This window comes from Eumetopias jubatus, unplaced genomic scaffold, assembly GCF_037043125.1.
Source record: "Eumetopias jubatus isolate StellerSeaLion01/CBP00866 unplaced genomic scaffold, mEumJub1_p1.0 scaffold_9, whole genome shotgun sequence".
NCBI classification, from domain to species: Eukaryota; Metazoa; Chordata; class Mammalia; order Carnivora; family Otariidae; genus Eumetopias; species Eumetopias jubatus.
In genome coordinates this window covers 57,015,934-57,042,353 of record NW_028274815.1, presented here as the reverse complement: position 1 = coordinate 57,042,353, position 26,420 = coordinate 57,015,934, and the positions used below count along the sequence as shown (strand labels likewise).

At 37.5% G+C, this 26,420-nt stretch overlaps 1 protein-coding gene across 1 annotated transcript in view; it reads left to right on the top strand.

The window, feature by feature from the left end:
- Positions 1–26,420, top strand: part of ACTR2 (actin related protein 2) — a 37,402-nt gene that overhangs the window by 7,181 nt on the left and 3,801 nt on the right. The window contains exons 3-8 of the mRNA XM_028093849.2: positions 5,254–5,469; positions 9,191–9,263; positions 12,820–12,956; positions 14,904–15,053; positions 18,883–19,028; positions 23,094–23,226. Coding sequence (XP_027949650.1) covers positions 5,254–5,469; positions 9,191–9,263; positions 12,820–12,956; positions 14,904–15,053; positions 18,883–19,028; positions 23,094–23,226 — 855 coding nt within the window. The remainder of the gene's footprint in view (positions 1–5,253; positions 5,470–9,190; positions 9,264–12,819; positions 12,957–14,903; positions 15,054–18,882; positions 19,029–23,093; positions 23,227–26,420) is intronic.

Genomic DNA, 26,420 nt, shown 5'->3' with positions numbered 1-26,420 from the left:
TCAATTTATATCAGCAGTTGAAGACACAAAAATTGAAATGCCATTACTGTCTGAATGGAGTAAAACTCTTATTAATAAGATTTTTATATTGATGTGACTATTGTATTAGGGACTTAAAGCCCTTATTACATATAATGTTTAAAAGAAATAAGCCTGATATTTTTATGTCTTTCAGTTCCATATGTTTTTCATTATATGTTAGTGTCTATTTGGGACCTAAGACTTTTCCTTCCTTCTCATGCCCTGATCCCTCCTACTTTTTAATGTAACTAGTCAGGAAAACACAGGCTATAAATCTTATTGGTTCCTTTTTTCACTAATATAGTAACTGATTTCCATAACGTACAGGAAGAAGCAGTGCAAGTCTTGAGTTGGCCTTGCATTATTTATCTTACTGTAAGGAGAGAGGAGGAAGGTTGTCATTGCCTACTCACTGTACTTAACATGAGAGACTGGACATTAAGGATGATAGATTTTTCTCCGTCCTAAAGGAATTGGAAATCAAGTGGGAATTACAATATTTTAAAAGAAAAAAATAGAATAATCAAAAGGACAGCGGTCACCAATTGACTTAAATTCTTAAGGTGGCCTAGGGATCAGATTATGAAAAATGCAGTCGAATTTAGGGGCCCTTTTATTGAATTATTTGTGAACCAGCTAGCATTCATTGTTGGTGTCCTGTCTGGACAGTCTTTGGCAGAACTTCAGTTAGATTATGAGTCATTTGAAATACGAGTTAAGTGTACCTCTTTGGGATATTTGTTTGAGATATCTAGGAAGGTAGTAATAGCTAGGAGATATTTGCTACTTGGTAGCTCTCTGCTCTTGGTACTAGAGAATTGAGATACACAATGAATACAAATGCCAACTGAAACTGAGGTTCTGGGTTAAATTTTTAAAGACTTAAGGTAGTGAATGATTCTGGCCTCTGTTTTGTTATTTTACAATCAAATGGGACATTCGGTATGATAATTTTTTTCAAGGTCTTTTGGGAAATTTTGGGGATACCTTATTCTCTTTTTGTGAATGCCTTTCATTCTGATTGAATTTAATCTTAAATGAACGACTTAAAATTTAGCCGATACTTGTGATAAGGACAAGCTTTTTTAATGAAGTTGGAAGTCACACATTTTAGTCAGTATCAGGCTTTTAAAGAATGTCTCTTTTTTATATACTTTATGGATAATAACATTTTTGAGGTGTACAGATACATCATATATAACCATTTTATTCTCTAACATGGCACAAATGATTATGTACCTTTTCACTCCCACTTTCTTGCTTTTTAAGGCCAAGTGATAGAAATGAAACTAGTCTATATCCTAAGACATTTTTGCTAAGGAATTCCCCAGTAGCATTTGCTTGTATGGTTTGTCATTCTGTGTTCTCTTGGCTCAGTTCTGTTCAATCTGCTCAACCTTTTAAGTCTCTCTAGTTAATTTATTCTTCAAGTAGAAAATAGTAAAAGAAATCTGTGTCAAATTTAACTTGACTAGTAGAGCTTAGAAAAAAACCACTCTAAACTCACCCTCTACCTACTCAGCTAGACCTTTTCTGTTATTTAATTTCCTTAATTAAGGTTCTTAAATTCAGTAATGAATTAAAGAAACTTGACTTTTTGGAATTCCTATGCCTAGTGGATTGACTTATACTTTGTGTTTTGTTAGCTGAAATGTGATAGACTAAAAACTGGAAATTTAAATTGTTTAATGAGTTAATTTTCATTCAGGAGTAATAACTGTCCATGTTAATTTGGCCCTAATTATTAACTCCGTAAAATATAGTACTGCATCTGACCTCTACCTAATTTGTCTCTATTGCTTGTATGTTTAAAAATTTCAGTGAGGATTTTATTTAGGCCTTTTCTGACTCTTACTTCTACCTTCTCTTTCTTCACCTTTCTTGACCTGTTGAAGTAGAATAACAAAAAGATGGTAAGTGAGGTTACACACATGCTCTCTGTTTGTTTTCCACTTTTGCTTGATGGAACAGTAGTTGTTGTTTTGTGTCCCTGTAGTATTGGGGAGGGGGGCAATTCCATATTTTAATTTTAAGTACTTTGATTTTTAACCTTTTCCATTGCTTCAATTTGGTAGCAACTAATTAAGTCCTATACTTTCCTGATTGCATACAATGGACCAAACCAGAACTAATGACTAACATAGTTTTGAATTGTTTTCCTTGTGTTTCTTGTAGATAAATGTTATAATTAAAATGGAATGTGGTGTGCATAATATTAGAAACCAAGTAGCTTTATTTAGAATATGTGTGATCCAGAGAATTGGGGTGAAGTTGTTACATTTGGATAAATCAGTTTTATTGATCAATGTTAAATCGAACATTGCCTATCATAGTCTGTATGTATTTGCATCCAGTCGGGTAGCAAATGTGTAATAAACTGAGTAAAACTTTAATATGCCAATAACTATAGATAGTAAGGGAGGAAAAGAGATTGACTTGTTTCCTATACCATTTTTATTGATGAGCAGATTTTTACAACATTATCTGAGGATAAATAAGAAAAATGTGAAAGTCTTATAAGACTTTTCCATAAACAGCAGATCTTCCCCCTAAATAAATAACATTGTGTGGCCCCTTTTTCTTTTGAACTAAAGTGCGGGGCACATCCCAGACAATGCACTCTTCTTTATATTTTTCTGTGACAGTCCTTAAGTGCTTCAATAGTAGGTATTTTCAGGTTTGTGTGTTTTTGATATTATTTGTAAGCAGTTTTGACAAAGATGAGGCGTTTCTAGTGATTTATATTTTAATTAGTAAGAGTATCTTTGTGGAGTTTTCTTTTGGATAAATGAAAACATTTAAATCTGGAAATTCCTGTATTTATACTAAATAAAAGATCATGCATTAGTCTTAAAATCTTGAGATTAAGTGTATACTTTCAGAGAACAGCGTAGACTTTATTAACAAACTTTTTTAATGGAATTTCCTTCTTAAGGATTTAATTGTGGTTTTAAAGTATGTTCACTCTGTTTTCCAATTTGAGGTGACATTGTTCAGAATAATTCTTGGCAAATATAATCTACACTGCCTGCTTTTCATAAAAGATAAATGCTTTTGAAAGAGCATCTCAGACAGTTACTGTGATTTCTCATTCTCTTAGGTAACAGGTGGTAGTTCAGACTTGAAGTCCAGGGATGAGGTGGGTGGTAAAAATCTAAGGTTCTGAGGTATGAGGGCAAGTTACATAAAGCTCTTGGCATTTATAGTTCTGGGAAGTTGAAATGTTCTAGGGAAGATTATATGTTTTATGATTTTTTAAATTAAAGTTTTAGATACAGATAAATATTTTAACTGTCCTTCCTCTTTGTTCAGAGGGATTGTAAAATATTCAGTGCCAGATGTTTCTTTCAGTTAATTCTTTATAGTATGTATGCTCTAGAAGTAGATAGATGAGGCTTTTATTTTGAGTTGGTATTGGGTCAGACATATGTAAATCCCTATTCTTGCATGGAAATAAAAGTAAATATTCTGATGAAATCAAATCAGACTTATTGTAAATTTGATGAACTATAGTTGTGAATGTATATTGATTATATAAGCCATCTAATTAATTTATTAACTTTGTACAACACATAGAATGATACATTCTAGAGGAAAGTAAGTAACAAAATTGTGTTTTATATTTGTTAATGGTTAAAAGTAATGTGTGTTCTTGTAGGTATAGATTCCCCCCTAATTTTTTATTAAATATTTAGAACGTATAACAAAGTTGAATGAATTTTACAGTGAAACCCATACACCCATCACCTAGATTCTGACATTAATATTTACTCTACTGACATATTACATATTTATTCATCCCTCTATTAATCTATCTCATTTTTTGGTGTATTTCAAAGTATCAATGTACTTCTAAAGTAATTCAACATATGTATGTCATTGACTAGAATTCACAGATGCAGATTTTTAATTTTCCATTTTCCTATCAGATGATTTTAAACAGTTAATGTTTAAGAAATTTGAATATTTAAGTTATGGTAAATTAACTTTATAAGAAATTAGTTGCAACAGAGAAGTTTTCGTGAACGTTTCTGGCATCTGCTTTAACTTTGTTTTTCCTTTTTGTTGTTGCTTTCAGTGGATTTTCCAGAAATCTTTTTTTGAGCCCTCACCCTGGTTTACCTCTGATCTTTTTTTAAATTGTTATTTTTAAAAGTTTTAAACTCATATATATTTAAACCTTATTTTGAGACATTTTATGTTAATGTTTCTCATTTCCTCATGTTTTAGATTTATGGTATTGTAGCAAACAGTAGCTATTTCTGATAGCTTTTTTAAATTGAATTTATCAGTATATGTAGAAATCAGGATTATTTCATATCTTGACTAGCTGACTTTTAAAATAAGCTTAAATTCTATGACATCATTAGCCTTATTATACATACAAAATTTGACTTTTCAAATGTGGGTCATCTTAAGTATGCTCTCCTTGGAGACAAGACTTGTGAGTACTCTGCTTCTTGTGTGCTAGCATAGTTTTCCAGTATTATACTTTAAGGTTGGAAATGTTGCTCATGAGCTAATTTTTAAAAATTGTTTCCCTGTGTTTTAATTTTTGGTGTCTCTACAAATTTCCATTGATCTTGGTGAGGCATATATAGAGACTTAATTTCAATTCTGAGGCATGTGCAGGTAGAAATTTGTGAAATTTGCAAGTTATGTGGTGCATATCTACATTATTACAATATAATAAAGAATCATTTACTTTTTTAACTTCTTTCATTATGCTTTGTAGTACATTAAGACGTATCATTTACACTTACCATTTCAATATTTAGTACAAAGAACTGTGCTGCATGCATTGAGCATTTTTCTACAAGTTTTTTTTTTCCCTGATGTGCTATTTCACATATCACAGGCCTTATTTTTTGAACATTTGAGCAAAAGAAACAGATGAAACCTCATACAAAACCCTCCAAAATATGAAAATGTGGGGTTTATTTGTGCTAATGCTCTTCTTTTGGAAACATTTGTATTAAAGGTAAGGTCCATTTATTGATTTAACCCACGTTGTACATAAGAATTTTTATTATTCATGATTAAACTTTCCAAGGCATTGTTCTTGAAAGAAAAGATTTTTTAAACTTGTGGAATGAAGAACTTTATCTGAAAGTGCCAGAAAAATTAAAATTAAATTATTCCCAAGTTTTCCAAAATGTCATGGGAATGTAATTTTCTGAAGATATTTTATGCAAAAATTTGGCCTAAAGCCTTGATATTCTAATTTTCTAGGATCTTATGGTCGGTGATGAAGCAAGTGAATTACGCTCAATGTTAGAAGTTAACTACCCTATGGAAAATGGCATAGTACGAAATTGGGATGACATGAAGCATCTGTGGGATTATACATTTGGACCAGAGAAACTTAACATAGATACCAGAAATTGTAAAATCTTACTCACAGAACCTCCCATGAACCCAACCAAAAACAGAGAGAAGATCGTAGAGGTAAGTGTTTAAATGGGATGTGTATGTATGTGTTTCTGTGATGTGACATTATAGCAGATGTTCTTCCTTTTACCATTGTTAAGGATAAAAGGAATGAAAATAATTGTCCCCCCCCATCCTATTTACTGAGCACCTAACTAGTCATTATTTCTAAATAGGCTATATCAGTAAACAAAACCAAGTCCTGCTGCCATGGAACTTATTTTTCTGGCAGGTGACACCCACCCCCCACCCCCACCCCACCCCTGCCACCCACAAAGTGAGTTAATTGAATGGTTTGTTAGAAGATAATAGATGCTAAAGAGGGGGAGAGAGCAGGTTTAGGGGGTTGCGGGGGTTATATTTTTCATAGGGTGTGAGAGTAGGCTTCTGAGAGAAGGTGATATTTAAAGAATAAGGGAATCAGCCGGGATATGTGGGGGGAAAGCATTCCAGACAAAGGAAGTAGCTAGGCAGTGTGAAGGTCTTAAAATGGGAACAAGCCTGGTGTATTAGAGAGTCAGCAAGGAAGCCAGTGTGGGAGAGCAACGGGATGAGGTCAGGATAATCTAGGGCCTTGCAGGCCCTTAAAGACAGTTATTCTACTCTGAGCGAAATGTCCCCTCTGGGTTAGGGACATGCTCCAGTTTAGGTTTCTGTGGCCGCTGTGTTGTGAGTAGACCATAAGGAGGCAAGGGTGGAAGAAAGACCAGTTTGAAGACTTTCAGTTATCTAGGCAAAAGATAATGATGGTTAGGATTAGGGGTAATAACAGCAGAGGTAAAGAGAAGTGGCCAGACTAAATCTGTTTTGAAGGTAGGGCCAAAGCATTTTGTAATGCTTTAAATATGGGTAATAGAGGGGAGAGTCAGGGATGACTCCAAAGGTTTTGGCTTGGGCACCTGGAGGATGACATTACCATCAACTGAGATGGGAAAAGACTGAGATAAGTAGAACAGGATTTGAGGGGAGTGGATCAGGAGTTCAGTTTTGGGGGCCCCTGGGTGGCTCAGTCGTTAAGCGTCTGCCTTCAGCTCAGGTCATGATCCCAGGGTCCTGGAATCGAGCCCTGCATCGGGCTCCCTGCTCAGCGGGGAGTCTGCTTCTCCTTCTCCCACTCCCCCTGCTTGTGTTCCCTCTCTTGCTGTGCCTCTCTCTGTCAAATAAATAAAATCCTTTAAAAAAAAAAAAGTTCAGTTTTGGACATGGTAGGCCCGCATTAGACGTCCAATCAAAAATGTCAGGGAGATAGAAGTATTCCCCACTTTTCAAAAGTTCATGTTATGCCACTTCACTTTTACCAAAGACCTACATTAGTACCCGTTTTCACTAACTGAAGGAGGCCAGAGGAGGATTTTCACCTGTTTGAAAAGGGGGGACAAGCGAAAACTGCATTCAGCATTTGTTTTGCAGCGAGCTGTTAGAGGCAGCGTGCACCCAGAGCAGCAAGAGGGGCCCCGCCAAACTTGTACCCCGGAACTATACTCAGCATCAAGGCGCCATAGCTTTGAACTGTGTCTGTGAGCATCTGTGCTTTATCTCGTTTTATTCTGTGCATCCATTAGCACGATGTGTCCAAAAAAAGCCTAAGAGAGGTTATTTTTGGGGTTTGGGAACACTGAGTTTTCCATATAAACTAATGGTAACTGCTTCTTTGATTTACAACATTTGAGCTTTACCTAAGATTTCCATATGAATGCTCTACTTTTCGGATAGCAGGGAAACCTGTAAAAGATGAAGTTCAGGAGAAAAGTCTGAGGCTGGAGATAGAAACTTGGGAGTCATCAGGATATAGATAATCCGTTCACCAGGAAAATGGGAGCAGACAGTGATGAGAAGGCTAAGGACCAGGGAGGTGGGAGTTAGCGAGAGGAGCTTGAAGGGCTCTAAGGGAAGCAGGTACGGAAAGCAAGAAGTCTGCATTCTTCATAGTTTAGATAAGTAACTTTCCAAGGTTCTCTTTCATTATATTTTGTTTTATATGAGGTAGGAACTGTATGTCTTTGTCTTTTGTTATATATGAGGTAAAAACTTAGAATAATTTTTTCTGTCTTAGTAGCTTTGCAGATACTACTTAACGTAAATAATTCTGTTTTACTCTATGACCATATTTCGGTGTTGATGGAAATTTTGGAAGGATTTTAGAAAAGATTGTTGCTAGACAATATTTTTTAATTCTGGATTAAAACTCAAGTTTTATGTTAAGTGTTTTAAAAATTTAAGATCCTGGTTTTAGTTACAAAATCCATGTCATTCCTTATGGCTTATATCTTACTATTTCCCCCTCCGGAGCAGCCCTAGAGCTGTGACACATGGCTCTTGTTATATTAGTTCATATTTTAGTTGCAACTTACTCTTTCTAAATGACTTATAACTACTAATACTTTGTGATGGATAAGTAGTCATTTATAATGGTATTTATTTTTAGCAGTGCATTGTAAAATCAGAGTAGAGGTACTTTTGTATTAAACCAAAAGGTTCCTTCTACATGTGGATACCTCTTTAGGAAAGCAACGCAACATCAGAATGAAAACCAAGTTTCCTTTCAGATGAAAAGTTAGGGAGATGACGTTATACCTGGGTACCTCTTCCACTAGCCAGCTATTTGACTAGGGCATGTATTTATTTATTTTTAATCTGCTAGAATGACAAGAATTGTTCTCATGTGCTATAAGGTCTCACCTTATTTTAATACTCTTTTACGTGCAGGTGCAAATTTGGCTGTGACTGATAATGCCCTACTTTAATCTCATCCAGAAAGTTGATTGAGTACTACAATTACTTTCTAATTATCTTAAAAATAAAAACAAATTCTAATGGACTTTCAAGATGACAAACGCAAATACAGCTTCACTCTTCTGTTTTCTCCCCTGTGGTGGGGAAATAAAGGATGATGGAATAGAATACTGGGTAGAATATCTAGTTGCTTAATTGATGAATATGTGTTTCAGAGTAATAACATTTAAATCCTATGTAATTCTCATTGTGATCAGTTACAACATTTCTAAGTGTCTAGATTTACAGAGTGGTAGTCAGCCCTGCCAGTCAAGGAGTGCTCACTGTAGATGACAGAAAAAGTCCTACAGGATGTTCCCAGCCCACCTGGACTACAGAGAATGAGCATGGTTGTGAATAGGGAGGGCACAAGGAGACTCGTCCCTTTATTGTAGCTGGAGCATGGCGCCACAGCTGGGGCTCAAGCTGGAAGGGTGGGCAGAACAGCTAGGCAGTTTCTGTATCTGCCAGCATTCAGGAATTACTGCATATATTTTTGTCTTCCTGCCCTGCTGGTTCACTACTTTCTTTCTTTCTTTCTTTCTTTCTTCTTTTTTTTAACTGTTGGAGGTAGAACTCCAGTTTTGGCGCAGGTTAGGGGAGAGGGGCCAGCAGTTAAGCAATTTCTGTAGTTCGTCCTTGAATTAAAAGATATTTTCATTAAGGGACATCATTAAGAAAGGCTTGTTCAAATGCAGAAATCTTTCTTCCACTCTAGCCATTAATTAAAACATTCAAAAATCTTTGCTTTGTAGCACCTATGAAATACTTGAGGACTCTATATATCCAAAAATCTCTTCCCTACAGTAGAGCTCTGTGACAGCTGAGGAGAATGAAGGACTCTTTTAGGTCCCTTTTGATTCTATTTTGGCAACTAATCTACTCTGTGACCATCAAGAAAGCATAAAAATATTTACTATGTAACTTCTAAATACCAGCATTTCTTTCTTTCCTTTTGCATTTTCAGGTAATGTTTGAAACTTACCAGTTTTCTGGCGTGTATGTAGCTATCCAGGCAGTTCTGACTTTGTATGCTCAAGGTAGGTGAAACTTAACTTTTAGAATAATCAGTTCAGCAGACATTAAGTGCATTTTATTTGAGTTTTCAATAGTTGGAAATCCCAGAAAAGCACAGTATTTATATATTTATTTAAATATTTAAAAATATTCAAATATTTTCATAATTTCTAAAATTTGTAAAATAAAATATCACACATATTTTTATTTCCTTCATTAAGCAGTGAAGGACAAGGTAAAAAGAGAACTCAATTTTTAAAAAGGAGATTCTCTCTTAGACTATTTTAAAGTAAAAATTTTTTATGCAGTGAAGAACGAACATGGAATTTGTCCTTAGAATTGTCAGAGTCGGGGCACCTGGGTGGCTCAGTCTGTTAAACATCTGCCTTTGGCTTAGGTCATGATCCCAGGGTCCTGGGATCAAGTCCAGCATCGGGCTCCCTGCTCAGCGGGGAGTCTGCTTCTCCCTCTGCCTGCCGCTCGCCCTGTTTGTGCTCTCTCCCTCGCTCACTGTCTCTCTCTCAAATAAATAAAATCTTAAAAAAAATTAAAAAAGAATTGGCAGAGTTAAAAAAATATATATATAGAAGTCCAAAAAGGTTGGTATAAAATCACACTTGTTGTATACATAGTAGAGGGGAAGGTAGACATTTGGAAGTGCCTTCCTAACTTTTATGTTTTGTTGGTGCTGCCATTAGTAACTGCCTTCCTTTCTATTGAGAATAAAAATTAGCCGTGTGGGGAGAGCTCTTTCTAATCTGATCGTCTTATTAAGAGAATTTATGGGGCTGTCAGATATGTGCCACACAGCCTGTTAGGCACTTAAAATGTGAAGATTCCCTCAAAAAATTTAGAGTCTGTTCGGGAAAAAGATACAAAACAGATAATTTTGACCCAGCATGGCAGAGACAGTTTCTGAAGGAGGTGATACCTGAGCTAAGTCTTCAGCCTTAGTAGTTAGCTGTGTGTATGACATAGTACTTAGAAAACTCACTTTAATACTGTGGTGACCCATCTAATTCTAAACATGGATTAGTAAAAATCACCTTGTAAAAATATACATTGACTCATTAAATTGTCTTCAGTACTACGTCTAGATACTTAGGAAATACCTGGGGGAATTAAATTTTCAAAGAAGCTTTGTTCATTCACAGAGTGGAATGTACCTTGTACTGTGTTTAGTGCAGAGGATGTGGCAGTGAGTAAGCTAGACGTGGTCTTCTTGACCTTAAGGTGATTGTATTCCAGCTGTGAATAATTTTCTTTTGAAGAAGGAACTAAAAATCACTTGTTACTTTGCAAGGAGTGTTTACCTGCACCGAGGTAATTTTATTTCATTTTTAGAAATTATTTTAGAAAATACTTTGGAAAAAAATAGATATTAAAAATTTTGAATCTAAGCTTTGAAACTGGTAATAGTGATTTTGTTTAGGTGGTGAGGATGGACAGTTCTGTTGAAGTGAATTTTTGTTTAAGTTGTATTTGAATAAAACTGACCTTAATGGATTTTTCTAGCAGTATTCATACATTTATTTTCATCCAGTGAGAAGATACCCTCTTTTAATTCCTGATATTTAATCATTTTTTGTTTAACTGTTGAATGCTTAATTTTGACAAATGATAGTCCAGTAAAAATCAAAAGAACTCTGACCCACTGTAAAATTCTCCTTCTAAACAAGGTGGCTAGGGCTACCAGTTAAACAAAGGTAGGAAGAAGCATTCAGAGCCATGGGAAGGGTTGTGAATAAGAGAAGTGACACGGTGAGTTAGGAAGCTATGTTTGCCTGCATGCTACAGACAGGATTGAAGGGAATAACTGGAATTAGGGAATCTGGAGGTTAGAGTTGTCAGGAAAGGTGTAAGGAAAGGTATGAATTCGATTGAATCTTAAAGAATCCATAGGAATCGAAGTGGAAAGAATGGATACTCCAGTGACAAAAATGGTATGGCAGTGGAAATGGGTCAGATGTGTACAGGGAAAGGCTAGTCTGTAATCTGGTGGGAGTGGGAGAAAATAAACTGCAGTTGGATGGGAAGGTCTGTTTGGAAAATAAAATGTCAATCTCGGCTTTAGTTGATATTACTGGGAGTGTTTTTGAATTAATGATGTGGATTCCTCTATTTTGCAATGAAATGTTTCTTGTTGAAAGGAATGTGGCATTAAAAGGCAGTAGATGGTTTTTATGAAGCTTTTTGTGAAGATTTATATACACCATCAATCATGGAAAGACATTATGTCAGCTTCAAAAGGAGGTAGATTGAATAAATGTATCAAAGATAAATCATTATGATGAAATACTGCAGTGCATTCAAGTTTGTATTAAGAAAGGGAGAGAGCCTATTCAGGGATGTGAAAATGATAAAATAATGGTTAAGAAAGTTACAGACATTGTGTATTCTATAAGGTTAAATTTTTTTGGTTAAAGCATTAGACTATTGGGGGGTGGGAGGGATGGGGTGGCTGGGTGATAGACACTGGGTAGGGTATGTGCTATGGTGAGCTCTGAATTGTGTAAGACTGATGAATCACAGATCTGTACCTCTGAGACAAATAATACATTATATGTTAAAAAAAAAAAAAAGGATAGGAGAAGAATGAAGGGGGGGAAATCGGAGGGGGAGATGAACCATGAGAGACTATGGACTCTGAAAAACAAACAGGGTTCTAGAGGGGACGGGGTGGGGGGATGGGTTAGCCTGGTGATGGGTATTAAAGAGGGCACGTTCTGCATGGAGCACTGGGTGTTACACGCAAACAATGAATCATGGAACACTACATCAAAAACTAATGATGTAATGTATGGTGATTAACATAATAAAAACATTATTAGACTATTAACTATTACAAAATTTGAGTTCAAAAAAGTTTTGTTTTAATTAACCCTAGTGCAGAAGGTAACTTTTGCAGTCATTTGTACTTTAAATAGTATGTATGGGAAACAAGGCAGCTTCTTTGCTGTTCTTTTATTATAAGGTTTAACTGATACTCTTTCTGGTTTCTGGTGAATAATTGAAGTGATCCTTTGGCTAGCCAAGATTAATTGTTCTCAAATTTCCAGCTATCTAGTATCAATAGGAATTTTTCCAAACCCAGTTATGAATATATATTATATGACAAAAATAATAAGTACATTATTTCAACAAGTTCACTATCAACTTGTATAGTTTTTATCTCTCACAATCGTTTTCCTAAAAGTTACCATGATGCTTTAGAAAATTTTACTTCAGGGAAATTCAGGGATCAAGATTAAATTGGAAAGAAAAATAAAGAATTGTACTGAGCTTTAAGAACATGTTGTATCTTTCAGTCCTAGGTCTCAGAGTCTGTTTCTTCTCATCTCCTGGGATAGCGCACAGTTAGACTAAAAGTCTCACAAGAGACATGTGTGAGAACACTCACTTTAGTGTCTAGATGTTAGAAGTAAACTGCAAAATAACGAATAATAAAGAAATGCTGGCTTCTAGACGATTCTGGGTGGTGAAGTTTCTAGTTTGGCTTCTGTACGAATTTTTTTAAATTTGCTGGCTCTGATTTTTCTGATTTGGCTTTTTATTTAAAACCTCATGGTTCTCACACAGGTTTATTGACTGGAGTAGTGGTGGACTCTGGAGATGGTGTAACTCACATTTGTCCAGTGTATGAAGGCTTTTCTCTCCCTCACCTTACCAGGAGACTGGATATTGCTGGAAGGGATATTACCAGGTATCTTATCAAGGTAAGCAAAAGAAGGTATCATAGAAGTTAGCTTTTGTAATTTGAATTTACTAACTTAACATATTTCAATATATCCTCTCAGGATCATAGCAGATCTTCTGCACCACTAGGGGAGTGTCCCTTTTACCCCATTATTCATATAAAAGTCCATGTAAGGTTTATATACATGCTCTCTGATACAGTAATGAGAATAGAATACATCATTACATAATTTTGTTTGCTATTCCTGAGGACTTGGTAGTGAGATAGAACTGAGACCTTAAAACTTTTTGAACAATAGAGGCAGCCTTTTGTGCCATAAAACTTTTTTTTGAGGGGCGTGTGGGTGGCTCAGTCGATTAAGTGTCTACCTTGGGCTCAGGTCAATCTCAGGGTCCTGCAATGGAGCACCACATCAGGCTCGTCCCTCAGCAGGAAGTCTGCTTCTCCCTCTCCCCCCACTCCCCACCCCTCAGCTCCCCATTCATGCTTGCTCTCTGTCTCAAATAAATGAATCTTTAAAAAAACCAAACAATACTCTGATTTCTCTTCAGATCATATAAATCTTTCGCCTTTTACTAAAAAAGCCAAACAAACAGGGTCCATTTGTACCGGACTTCAATATTTAGTAGTTTTCGTGGAATAGATCCAGTTTTTAGTGTTTCCTATATATTAAAGTTTACTTCTGACTCTTTAAAACATTGCTGGAGAAAGTATATAAGGCTGTTAATTAGAGGCATGTGTATTTTGTTAATATTGAAAAAATAGTTTAGTCTATTCTCTCCAGGTCAGTGGTTCTTAACCAGGGGTGATGCTGCCGCCCCTTCCTCTCCTCCCCACCTGCCCCCCCCCCCCAGCCAGGGACATTTTGCAATGTCTGGAGACGTGTTTTGGTTGTTCCAGCTATGCAGGAATGCTACTAAACATCCTACAGTGAACAAGGCAGCCCCCACAACAAAGAATTGTTAATGTCCACGATATCATTGGTGCCACTGTTGGGAAACTATTCTAGGGTGATATCTGTGCAGTAAAATGGAGTTGTCTGTCTCTATCTTGACATCGAGTTCCTTTCTTCTCATTTAGAATAATAATGAGATTAAACTAATGAGAACTACAATACTGTCATTCCAGGCCAAAATTCTGTCTGAGGAATGTCCAAGGGTTTTCTCACAAGGATTAGGGGATTAATTTTTAAAGTTTTTATATGAAAAGTCCCAATTTGTTCATGATGCATATTATGGGTTTCTTTTTTTTTTTTTCTGCTAACTGCTTGAATTCTCATCATTTATTTGATTGACAAATTCTCTTGCCCGTCTACTATATGTTAGACATAATACTAGAAGTTAGGGATGAAATTTTCTAAGATCTAGGGATATTTCATGAATATGGCATTGATTGAGCAAATGGCAGATTATAGGAGTCTAGCACTAAAATATGCATCAAAATATTTTGATTATTTATCAAAATCATCTAAACATTAGCACTCAGAGTAATTTTTTTTTTTAAGATTTTTTTATTTATTTGACAGAGACACAGTGAGAGAGGGAACACAAGCAGGGGGAGTGGGAGAGGGAGAAGCAGGCTTTCCGTGGAGCAGGGAGCCCGATGCGGGGCTGGATCCCAGGACTCTGGGATCATGACCCGAGCCGAAGGCAGACGCTTAATGACTGAGCCACCCAGGTGCCCCTCAAACAGTAATTTTTTAAAAACTAGCTTGGTTTTTTTTTTTTTTAACTTGTTTTACCCGTTTATTATTCATGAACAGTTAATTCTTTCAGTCTGTGAAACTGAACTATAAATCCTCTTATGGAAAATACTATTCCCATTTCTGAAATATTCAGTAAGACCTAAGGGTCCGCTGTCCATTGCATTTGTTACTGACATTAGCTATTTAGTGAGCACTGATAGCTTGCCCAGAGTTGAACTCATTCAGATTAATTGTGACTTTACTGCTGTTTTTTTGTACCAGCTGCTGCTATTGCGAGGATATGCCTTCAACCATTCTGCTGACTTTGAAACAGTTCGCATGATTAAAGAAAAATTGTGTTATGTGGGGTATAATATTGAGCAAGAGCAGAAGCTGGCCTTAGAAACCACAGTATTGGTTGAATCTTACACAGTAAGTATTTCCAGTACTTAATATATACGAGGTTTTAAAATCGTGCACCATGATTATTGGTGTGTGCTTAAGTAGGTTTTCTTAGAATCAGTATTTTTGTTTTGAGTTGTTAGAGTATGTATATGTGTGACCTTAAATGTCTTTCTTCAACAAGATTCTTTGGTTTAGTTATTTTAGGACACCATATAATGTGAAATAAGGCAAGAATCATAAATTACTTTTCTACCTTAGGATATAATTAGATAGATGTTATTTTGAGATTCTGATATCTGAAATAGCGTTTTTCAACATGTGTTTTACAGAATATTATTTCCCTGAGATGTTATTAAGTAATTTCACAAAAATTAAAGTGGAGTTTACATTGTCCAGTAAGTTTGGGAGTCAGTTTCACTTTACTGAAGAACTTCTCAGAACCTTTGATGTGCTAATATGTGTATGCCTGTGGGAATATGGTAAACCGCCTGTTTCTCAACCTTACTAGACTACAGGGTTCCAGCATTTCATGAGACTCGTGTTCTCTGCAAAGCATACTTTGGGAAGTGCTCATCCTGTATTATTGCTCTAATAATTCAGTAGGTGGCAGTCTTTTCCTGACTTTGTATTTTCTTAATGAGATGTTCAAAACAAACGTTAACTTGAAAGTGAAACTAATAAGACTGAGAACCCGGTTATAGGTTACACCAGGAGAGTTGATTCTACCTGAATTTTTAACGTTTTGTTATCTTAAGTCTATTGTATTCATCTGGGTATAAAGCACTTCCATATCTCCTCTTTGATCTAGTTAGTATTAAAATGAAATCAAGTAGGGGCGCCTGGGTGGCTCAGTTGTTAAGCAAGCGTCTGCCTTCGGCTCAGGTCATGATCCCAGGGTCCTGGGATCGAGCCCCGCATCAGGCTCCCTGCTCGGCGGGAGGCCTGCTTCTCCCTCTCCCATTCCCCCTGCTTGTGTTCCTGCTCTCGCTATCTCTCTCTCTCTCTCTGTCAAATAAACAAATAAAATCTTTAAAACAAAAAAATGAAATCAAGTAATAGGCAGTAAAGGCAAGTATTCTTAAACCATTTGATTCATGTAAGCTCTACATATCACAAATATGTATGAAATAGTCATTTTAAAAATAATTGTTAATTTTTATAAATTATATTGTTTTATTTTTAAGCAATACTGATCCAAATAATTGACAAGCAACTTAATCCCCAGATTTGCCCTGGGGATTCTCTTCTGAAGCTTTTTTGATAGTTCCTCCAGATTTGTAGTTTTTCATCTACCTGACTTATTTGTAAGAAAATGGCATGAGACAAAAGATGAGGGAACTAGAAATATACGACATGTTTTATTTAATTTCTCCCCTCCTTTCTCAAAGAATTTGAGGTGGGTTACAAAAATATATACAGATGATCCTTGGGGCGCTGACCCCCTATGCAGTGTATAACTTTTGACTCTCTCAAAACTTAACTACTAATAGCCTACTGTCATTGCCTTGCCAATAACATAAACAGTTGACTGACAGATATTTTGTATGTTATATGTATTATATATATTACATACCATGTTCTTACAATAAAGTAAGGTAGGAAGAAAAGAAAATGTTACTAAGAAAATCATAAGGAGGAGAAAATACATTTACAGTACTGTACTATATTTATTGAAAAAAATCCAAGTGTCGATGAACCTGTGCAGTTTAAACCACGTTGTTATAGGGTCAGCTGCACAACAAAAAAAACAGTAGACTGATGAAACTTAGAAGTAAATGAAGAGGGATAAGGGCCGACAAAGGATAGGATAAGATTTGGTGCAAAAAAATGAGAGTCCTACAGTCATAACAGGTAGGGTCTAGAGGTGGGTACCTCCTAGGCTGAGTGGCCCCATGCTAACCAGCAGCCAGAGTATGGAAAGAAACCACACCGTCAGAGAGGCTGAAGTATGAGCTACAGAGGTTTTGCCAATAACCGTGTACTGTGTAAAGTTTTTCCAGATATTTTGGGTGATTTCATGTGGTTTCTAAACTCACCTGATGGGTTTTTATTTTTTTAAGGGTAAATGTTTGAATGGGTATCCTTGGGGGTTGTTTTTTTTTTTTTTTAATTTGATACAATTTATAAATTGTATCAATTTGAAAAATGTGCTTGCTTTTGCTCCTATCTGTAAACATGGAGAAAATGTTTTAAAAAACTTGCTTTGTGGTACTTTGTCATACTGGAAAGTCACTTTTTGGAATCTAGATACAATTACAGTAATCATATTATTATAAATATACTGTTAGAAATGTTAATGTAAAACTAATTCTGGTATCTCCTTTGGAAATGGGTCAAATGCCAGCATAACACAAGCATGCTTATAATTTAGGTCAGTCCAATGAATTGTGAGGTGGTTGTAAGAGAGGGTGGGGCACCTGCATGGCTCAGTTAGTTCAGCATCTGCCTTCAGCTCAGGTCATTATCACGGGGTCCTAGGCTCAAGCCCCAAGTTGGGCTCCCAGCTCAGCGGGGAGTCCGTTTCTCCCTCTTCCTCTGTCCCTCCATCCCGCTCATGCGCGCACTCTCTCTCTCTCATTCTCTCAAATAAATAAAATCTATAAAAAAAAAAGGGGGGTGTTTCGGGGGGGGCGCCTAGCTGGCTCAGTCGGTGGAGCATCCAACTCTTAATCTCGGGGTCATGAGTTCAAACCCCACGTTGGGCATAGAGCCTACTTCAAAAAATTAAAATTAAAAATAAATAAGTAGAGGGAGTTTTTACTTAACATTTCCATTTAATTAAATATAAACATGATGTAACTTAAGAGTTTTCTGCATGCAGAAAAGTGGCTCAGTAGGTTAAGCATTCGACTCTTGATTTCAGCTCAGGTCATGATCTCATGGCCGTGCGATTGAGCTGCGCATCAAGCCCTGTGTTGGGCTGCGCGCTGGGCATGGAGCCTGGTCAAGATTCTCTCCCTCTCCCTCTGCCCACCCCCCCCACCCCCATGTGCATGTGCATGGGCTTTCTCTCAAAAAAAATATCTTATTTCCTTAAGTTAAAATTATATTTATCCATTATTTAAAATTCAGTAGGGTCTAGAGGGGAGCCTGGCTGGCCCAGTCCGTAGAGCATGTGATTCTTGGTCTTGTGATGGGTTATGAGTTCGAGACCCACTTTGGGTATAGACTAGATTACTTAAAATCTTTAAAAAAATGTTTTAATATAGGGTCTGGTAATTAGGATAGAGTAGAATTGCTTAATAAAAAGTAGTCTTAAAAGTAGTCTAGATCAGTGTTTCTTAAACTTTTTTGATCATAAAACATTTTTTGGATTAAATGATTTGACAAGTTTTACACATGATATAAAGTGTTTTGATGGCAAAATAGTAAAGTTTCACAGTGTAATTATTTGGTAAAAGAAATTACTTAAAAATTTTAACTGAATGTGTCTATGCTACATGGTAAAAATATCCATAAAATAAATCACAAATGTGTTAAAATAGAGAAGCAGCATTGACACCAGCAGTAATCCAAATGCAGTGGTTTATTAATGCTTCCTTTTTATGCTTAGCTGCACACAGTGATGGAACATAATGCACTCATGCATTGGTGATTTTTCCAAGAAATTCCTGATGTGTTGGAGCATGGCATGATGGCATGTTCTGCATTTAAAAACAAAACAGCATGATAATAACTATCTAAATGTATTTTATGTTACTTTTTTTCTTTTCAAAAACTTATTTTAGGAGAAACGTGTTGCTGATAATGATTTTGATTATTGAACAGATGTGTTTAAAGTACCAGTGTTCTAGAGAACACTGGGAATTTTTTTTAATGTTTTGCTGACTAATACCTGGTTATTCTTGGTTTCTAGCTCCCAGATGGCCGCATTATCAAAGTTGGAGGAGAGAGATTTGAAGCACCAGAAGCTTTATTTCAGCCTCACTTGATCAATGTTGAGGGAGTAGGTGTTGCTGAATTGCTTTTTAACACAATCCAGGCAGCAGACATTGATACCAGGTACATCATAAATGATGGTTTCAAAGTTACTTAACAGTAGATGGAGTATGTATAATTGAAATGACCAAGTTGTCTATTACCTCACTCATGGTTTTGAACAGATAAGGCAAACGAAGTTTTTGAGGGTGGCACTGGATGTTGAATATATATCATTGTGTCTCAGAAACCACCTTAAGGGGCGCCTGGGTGGCTCAGTTGGTTAAGCGACTGCCTTCGGCTCAGGTCATGATCCTGGAGTCCTGGGATCGAGTCCCGCATCGGGCTCCCTGCTCAGCAGGGAGTCTGCTTCTCCCTCTGACCCTCCCGCCTCTCATGCTCTCTCTCTATCTCATTCTCTTTCAAATAAATAAAATCTAAAAAAAAAAAAAGAAACCACCTTAAGTTTTTTTTTTAATAATTCAAAACTTAAAGAAAAATTTTAAGAATAATACAGAGAACTCATGGATGTATACTCTGTACTCAGTTTTGCATTCTACTGAGTTTAACGTTCTGCAGGTTTATTCTATCATTCTCCCTCTCTTTTTTTTCTTGAGCCATTTGAGAATATGGTGAATGCATAAGTCCTTTTTTACTCCTTAATATTTGCTTTGTATTTCCTGAGAACAGAGGTATTCTCTTATATAGCCACAGTGCGATTATTGAGCTCAGGAGATTGATTACTGATCTGATGTTATCTGCCATCCATTTTTCAGTTTCATCTACTATCCCAATAATGTCCTTTATACAGTTTTTCTTTTCCCCAGGAGATTATCAAGTCTGAGATCACACAGCGTATGTAGTTGTCATGTCTCTTAGCTTTTATCTGTTAACAATTCTTTAGTCTGTCATGACAGCGACATCTTTTTAGAGAACAAGCCAGTTATCTTAGAGAATTTTTTTCAACTTGAGTTTGAATATCTTCTCATGATTAGATTCAGGTTATGCATTTGGGGCTGGAATACTACTTTAGTGATGTGTCCTCCTCAGGGTGTCCCATCCAGAGATGAGATCTGTTTGTTTCTTGTTGGTGATGTTAGGATTAAGCTCTTAATGAAGTTTCCTGTTTGGTTTTTGTATTTTTCCTTTCTTAGTTTATAAGTGATTTGTGGGAAAATACTTTGAGACTGTGTTGATCTCCTGTTCCTCATTAAACTCTGCCCTCCACCCCTTTTAGTATCTGTTGATGATTCTTGCCTAAATCCATTTTTATTGTGGTTGCAAAAAGGTGATTTTCTAATTCTGTCATTCCTTCTATAGTTATTAATTGGCATTCCAGCATAAGGAAGTGCTCTTCCTTGTTGTGTTTGGTATCAGTGTGGACTCATGATTTTGTCCAGTGATTATAATTTATTACTGTATTTATTTTGATGCTCAAATTGTTCCTGATTTGGCCAGGGAGAGCCCCTTCAAACACACCTCTGTGTCCTTTGACATGCTGTTATCTCTTTGGGCACATTCTGTTTTGTGGCACAGCATATTCCTGGCTTATCTTTAATTTTGTAGGTAAAATATTACCATCTACTCAAAACTACATAAAAAGCATACTCTGAAGAATTGCTCTCCCAGCCCCTTGTTCTCCACCCCGGTCTTCCTCCCCCTTGTAGGTAAATGATCTCATTAGTTTCACATTTATCCTTTCTGTGTTTCTTACTTGCTCTTACACAAAAGGTAGCTTAGTATAAATGCTTTTTTGCACTTCTTTCACTTAGTATTATCCTGAACAATCCTGTACCACTTCCTAGGGATTGTCCTCCTTTTTTCCAGTGTATACATATCATGGTTTACTCAGTGAATCTTGGTTATTTAGGTAGATTCCAATATTTTTGCAAATAAATAATGTTGCAGTTAATAACCTGTGCACTCTATATTTTTGTACTCTTGGGCATGTATATTTTGAAAAAATTTCTAGAGGGAATTGTTGGGTCAAAGGAAATGCATGTAGTTTTGTTATTGCTCAGTTTCCCTCTGGAGGTTGGGACCCTTCTCCTTCCCACCAGTAATAGATGAGGGCACCTATGTCCCCACAGCTTGGTCACAGTTTGGCAACTTTTTAACTTTTATGCCAGTCTGGTGAGTGAAATGATTATCTCAATGTAATTTTAATTTGTTTTTTACTTAAGAGTGAAGTTGAACATGTTTTTCTGTGTTTAGGGCTGTTTTTATCTTTTTCTGGTGAACTATCTGTTCGTGGCTTTTGCTGCTTCTGTAGAATTTTTGTAATTTTCCCCCTCAAGTTTTTTAAAAGTTCTTTTTATATTATAGCTCTGTGATATCTATTGCAGATACTTCTCCTGATTATCCATTTGTCTCTTGGCTTATGGCGTTCTTTGGCTATACAAAATTTTGTGTTTACTTAGTTATTAAATAAGTTTATAACCTTTTATTGCATCTAGAGTTTGAGTCATAGTTGAAAAGCCCTCCTGTACACTCAGGTTACAGAGGAATTCACTCAGAAGCATTTTGTAAAAAGCAAGTGTTTGCTTACTTGTCTGTTTAACCCTGAATTAAATAACCACCAAACTAATTTTTGTGGGATGGCTGAGGAGCACGATAATAATGGAAAGTAATAAAAATAGCAGTTGGCTTATAACAAGCTATAAACTTGATGTAAGATGATCAAGAATCTAAACTTCTCAAAGTAGGGAGTAAATTCTCATAGTAGGGATTAGGTAGAGAGGCTTTTGTCCCTTGACTTAATGATCATTAATAGTAAAATTGCATTTATTTTTTCTTTTTTTCCTTCAAATTTTTTTATTGTTAATCACCAAGTAAAATTCCATTTAAAAGTGTATGCCGGGGCGCCTGGGTGGCTCAGTTGGTTAAGCAACTGCCTTCGGCTCCGGTCATGGTCCCAGGGTCCTGGGATCGAGCCCCGCATCGGGCTCCCTGCTCGGCGGGAAGCCTGCTTCTCCCTCTCCCACTCCCCCTGCTTGTGTTCCCTCTCTCTCTGTCTCTCTCTGTCAAATAAATAAAATCTTAAAAAAAAAAAAAAAAAGTGTATGCCCACTGGTGGTGATTCAAGTTTTGGCGTTCCCGAAGCACTGAAGTCCGGTTCAGTACCCTTACGACAGAGCTGGCATTGTGTGTTCTGCATGTTGGAAGGATACATGTAAATGCTAGTGGGTACATACCACGTGTAGCCATATCTTAGCTGCATATGCTACACTCATGTGCATACTTCTGCGAGTAGATATAAAAACTCCACTCCTCTGTGAGCTGGGATTATAATAGCCTGAGCCATTGGAAGCCACTTTGAATGAAGCCAAAACAGGTGTGACTCAGCTCCTGAACTTTACTAGAAGAGTTCCTCAGACCCTCACTTAGTTATATTACTTTTACTACATATGCGGTTATTTTAGATTTGATTATCTGGTATCATAACCGGTAGCATATTTGAGGAAGGAGAGGACTGCTGTAACGAGGAAACATGTCAATGTCACGTAAAATAACAGCAGCTAGTCCCAAGGCAAAGGAACAAAAGGGAAGACTACAAAAGGCAGATGGAAAAATTGAAAAGGAAGAACTGAAATCATAATAGAAAATGGTTAATTGTAGTAAACTCCGGGGAAGCACTCTGATGACACAGTCCAAATAGTGGAAGTTTGTAATGTAAACTCTGGTCATTTATAAATGTTCAATTACAGGGGCGCCTGGGTGGCTCAGTCAGTTGGGGGTCTGACTCCTATGATTTCGGCTCAGGTAGTGACCTCGGGGTCATGAGAAGGAGCCCCACATCAGGCTCTGAGCTCAGTGCAGCGTCTGCTTGTCCCCCTCCTTCTGCTCCTGCCCCCCGCTTGCTCGCTCTCTCAATAAAAAAATAAAATAATTTTTTAAAAAGTCTCAATATTTGCAAGAAAGTGTCATGTGCTTTCGATGTATTCTCATTAAAATTATAAGTCTTTTGCATGTAGAGAGGGTTTGTTATCTAATAACAGCATTAGTAACAAACATTCAGCCCTACAGTTTCCATGTTGAATTTTATTTAACTCTCCCAGCAATCCCTTGAGGCTGATAGATATAAAAGGAACTTGGTAAGACTGTTTTTCTCATCTGAAACCCAAATGAATACCTTTTGTGTCCTTCTAGATCTGAATTCTATAAGCACATCGTGCTTTCTGGAGGGTCTACTATGTACCCTGGGTTGCCATCACGGTTGGAACGAGAACTTAAGCAGCTGTACTTAGAACGCGTTTTAAAGGGAGATGTGGAAAAACTTTCTGTAAGTACCATTAAATAATGCAACTGTTAACATGCTTTTAAAACCCTGTGAGGTAGCTTGTGAATCTTGACAACCACCAGAGGGAGCAAGAAGTCTTCCTAAACAAATTATTAATGAAGTCACAGGCAGCCTTGAAAAGAAGGGAAGAAGTAAATGGTTCTAGGTAAGCTCTGTTTCAAAATGGTTGTACTGCCTGGTCACCTCTGTATCCAGTGGCTGGAGGCAATGAGGTCCAGGGCCAAATGTTCTGGTTCCTCTGTAACAAGACAGCCTGGAGTCGAGATGCTTCTAAGGCACAAGAAGAACCTGCCATATAGTATTCCCTCCCCACCACCCTTTTCTGTGGGGGATACGTTCGAAGGCCCCCAGTGGATGCCTACACCGCAGATAATACTGAATCCCATGAATACCATGTTTTTTCCTATACAGGAACACCTATGATAAAGTTTAATTTATAAATTAGGCACAGTAAGAGATTAACAACAATAAATTGGACAGTTAGAACAATATACTGGAATAAAAGTTATATGAATGTGGTTTCTCTTAAAATGTCTTATTGTACTGTACTCACTCTTATGGTGATGTGAGGATGAAATACCTACGTGATGAGATGAAGTGATGTGAGTTAAGCAGGTCTTATGATGTAGTGATGTCAGAATGAGGATAATCTGCTTCCAGACCACGGGTAACTGAAACCACAAAAAGCAAAACCACAGATAAAGGGGGACTGCTGTACTATAGAGAGAGAAATGTCTCTTTGGGGTTTTTGGGTTCTTTTTAGCTTACTTTTTGGACATGTAACCAGCCTTCATTGCTACTCTTGGACTGGCTCATATTTCTGATTCTGGGTTATTTTTCTGACTATTTCTTGCATATGTCTTATTTCCCTAATCAGATTGTAAAACCTAATGTATCAAATACATTGCATCCTCATCAGCTATCCTAGCTATTGAAATAAACTTTAATTGGTAGTTGTCAATGTGTAGAATAGAAAGTAATTTATAAACTAGTATGTAATAGTTGATGGTTATTTGGCATTTTCTTTTTTCAACCAACCACTAGAGTGTGTGAAGTACACTATATATACCATGCACTCAGCCAGGAGTCATTTAATTCTGAGTTAATCTCTGAGCTTTGTCCCAACAACTTTGATTGGCTGTTGTAGATAATGAGATTACATTATTACAGAGGACTGTCTATCTATCAGAGATACTAATGTCACATCTTTCATCTGTGACTAAATTGTGAAAATTAAATATGGACTCGCATACATTACATAAATTAAAAGACTCGGGGCGCCTGGGTGGCTCAGTCATTAAGCGTCTGCCTTCGGCTCGGGTCATGATCCCAGGGTCCTGGGATCGAGCCCCACATCGGGCTCCCTGCTCAAGCGGGAAGCCTGCTTCTCCCTCTCCCACTCCCCCTGCTTGTGTTCCTGCTCTTGCTGTGTCTCTCTCTGTCAAATAAATAAATAAAATCTTAAAAAAAAAAAAAGACTCAAAAGGAGCCATGTTGTCTAAGTACTTTGCTTATTTGTCTGATTTTTTTTAGTTATACACAGAATTTAAAGTTAGTCTCAGGTGATTATTTCCTTATTCAGCAAATATTTCTTGACCTGCTTCTGGGTGCCAAATACTTGTCTAGGTGCTGGAACAAACAAAACAGTAGTGAATAAAAACCAAGTCCCCACTTTTAGTCTGTGAGTGTGTCAGTAGTAATAAGCACTCTGAAGAAAAGTAAGGTAAGGTGAGGGGCTAGAAAGTGGTAGTGACTGGGGAAATGGCACGCTCCTTCACGTAGTGTGGTCGTGGAAGGACTCTGAGGAGATGAATTCTGAGCAAAGACCTGAATAGAGTGAGCCGGTGAGCCACATAACCATCTGTGGGGAGAATCTTCGAGGCAGGAACAGCAAGTACAAAAGCCTTGGGTTGGGGCGCCTGGGTGGCTCAGTCGGTTAAGCGTCTGCTTTTGGCTCAGGTCATGATCCCAGGGTCCTGGGATTGAGCCCCACATCAGGCTCCCTGCTCCACGGGGAGCTGCTTCTCCCTCTGCCTCTGCTTGTGCGCCCCCCGTGCTCTATCCCCCTCTCTGTCAAATAAATAAATCTTAAAAAAACAAAACAAAAAAAAAACCCTTGGTTGTGGCTGGAACAGAGTGAGTAAAGGAGAGGCCTGGGCAGTGAGGTCAGAAAGGTGGTCGGATGCAGGTTTGTCAGCCATGGCGAAGGGTTTAGCTTTACTCCTAGTGAAATAGAAAGCTTTGGGAGGGTTTTGAGCAGCAAAGTGATAGGCTCTGACTTGTTTTTAAGGGATCACTAAGTCTGGTGTGGGGGAGGGAGGAAGGAAGAAGGTTGTAGAAGGATGATGTAGCAAGCTCGGAGGGAGGGAGGAGATGGTGGAGATTTGTGAAATGGAGGAGGTATGAAATGGTGGTCTTGAAGAGTAGAAGAGAGAAGACAGCATGTCATGGGCTTGCTGGGCTGCACTAAGGGGCTCAAGTGAAGGATGTGATGCAGTTAAGCCAAGACGTGGAGTTGCTCACCTGTCGTGTTCAGTTGCTTGAGGGCAGCTGCAAAGTAGAGAGTTGGTCATGCGAGTCAGTGTTGTGCCACATGAGTGTGAGAGGGAGAGAAGGACAACGTCACTAAGGTACCACCAGGAAGCGACGGGGAGAGCCCACATGGGCTCAGTAAGAGCAGGCGTGGGAAGAAATCATCTGGGGCTCCTGTAGGTGACTTGGCAAGAGGAGTGGTGAGTGGAATGGTTCAACTTGGGATTTATCAGGAGTGGGGAGGGAGAGCCGCAGCGGAGAAGAGGAGTCGGTGTTACCAAACCGGCCGGAGTGAGCGCGATAGCAGCCCTCAGACAGCTGCAGGGGCAGCAGTGTCCTGAGGGGCTAGCCGGGCCTCCCTTGGAGCCAGGGAAGCCAGACCCCAGGCTGGTATCGTATTGGCTGTTTTATAAATAAAGTTCGATTGCAACAAAGCTGGGCCCATTTTTCTAAGTAAGTCAACTGGTGTTTGTATCTGATCCTACAGTTCGGTTATGTGACGTGAAGACAATCTAAAATGACATAGTTACTTTGAGTCTTTTTGTGGGGTGTGTCACAGTAAGTTAAACAATGACATTTTAAGGTTTTTCTTTCAGGTGTGGACTGGTCACACAGATTGAGGTGTGATTATCGATTAGATAATC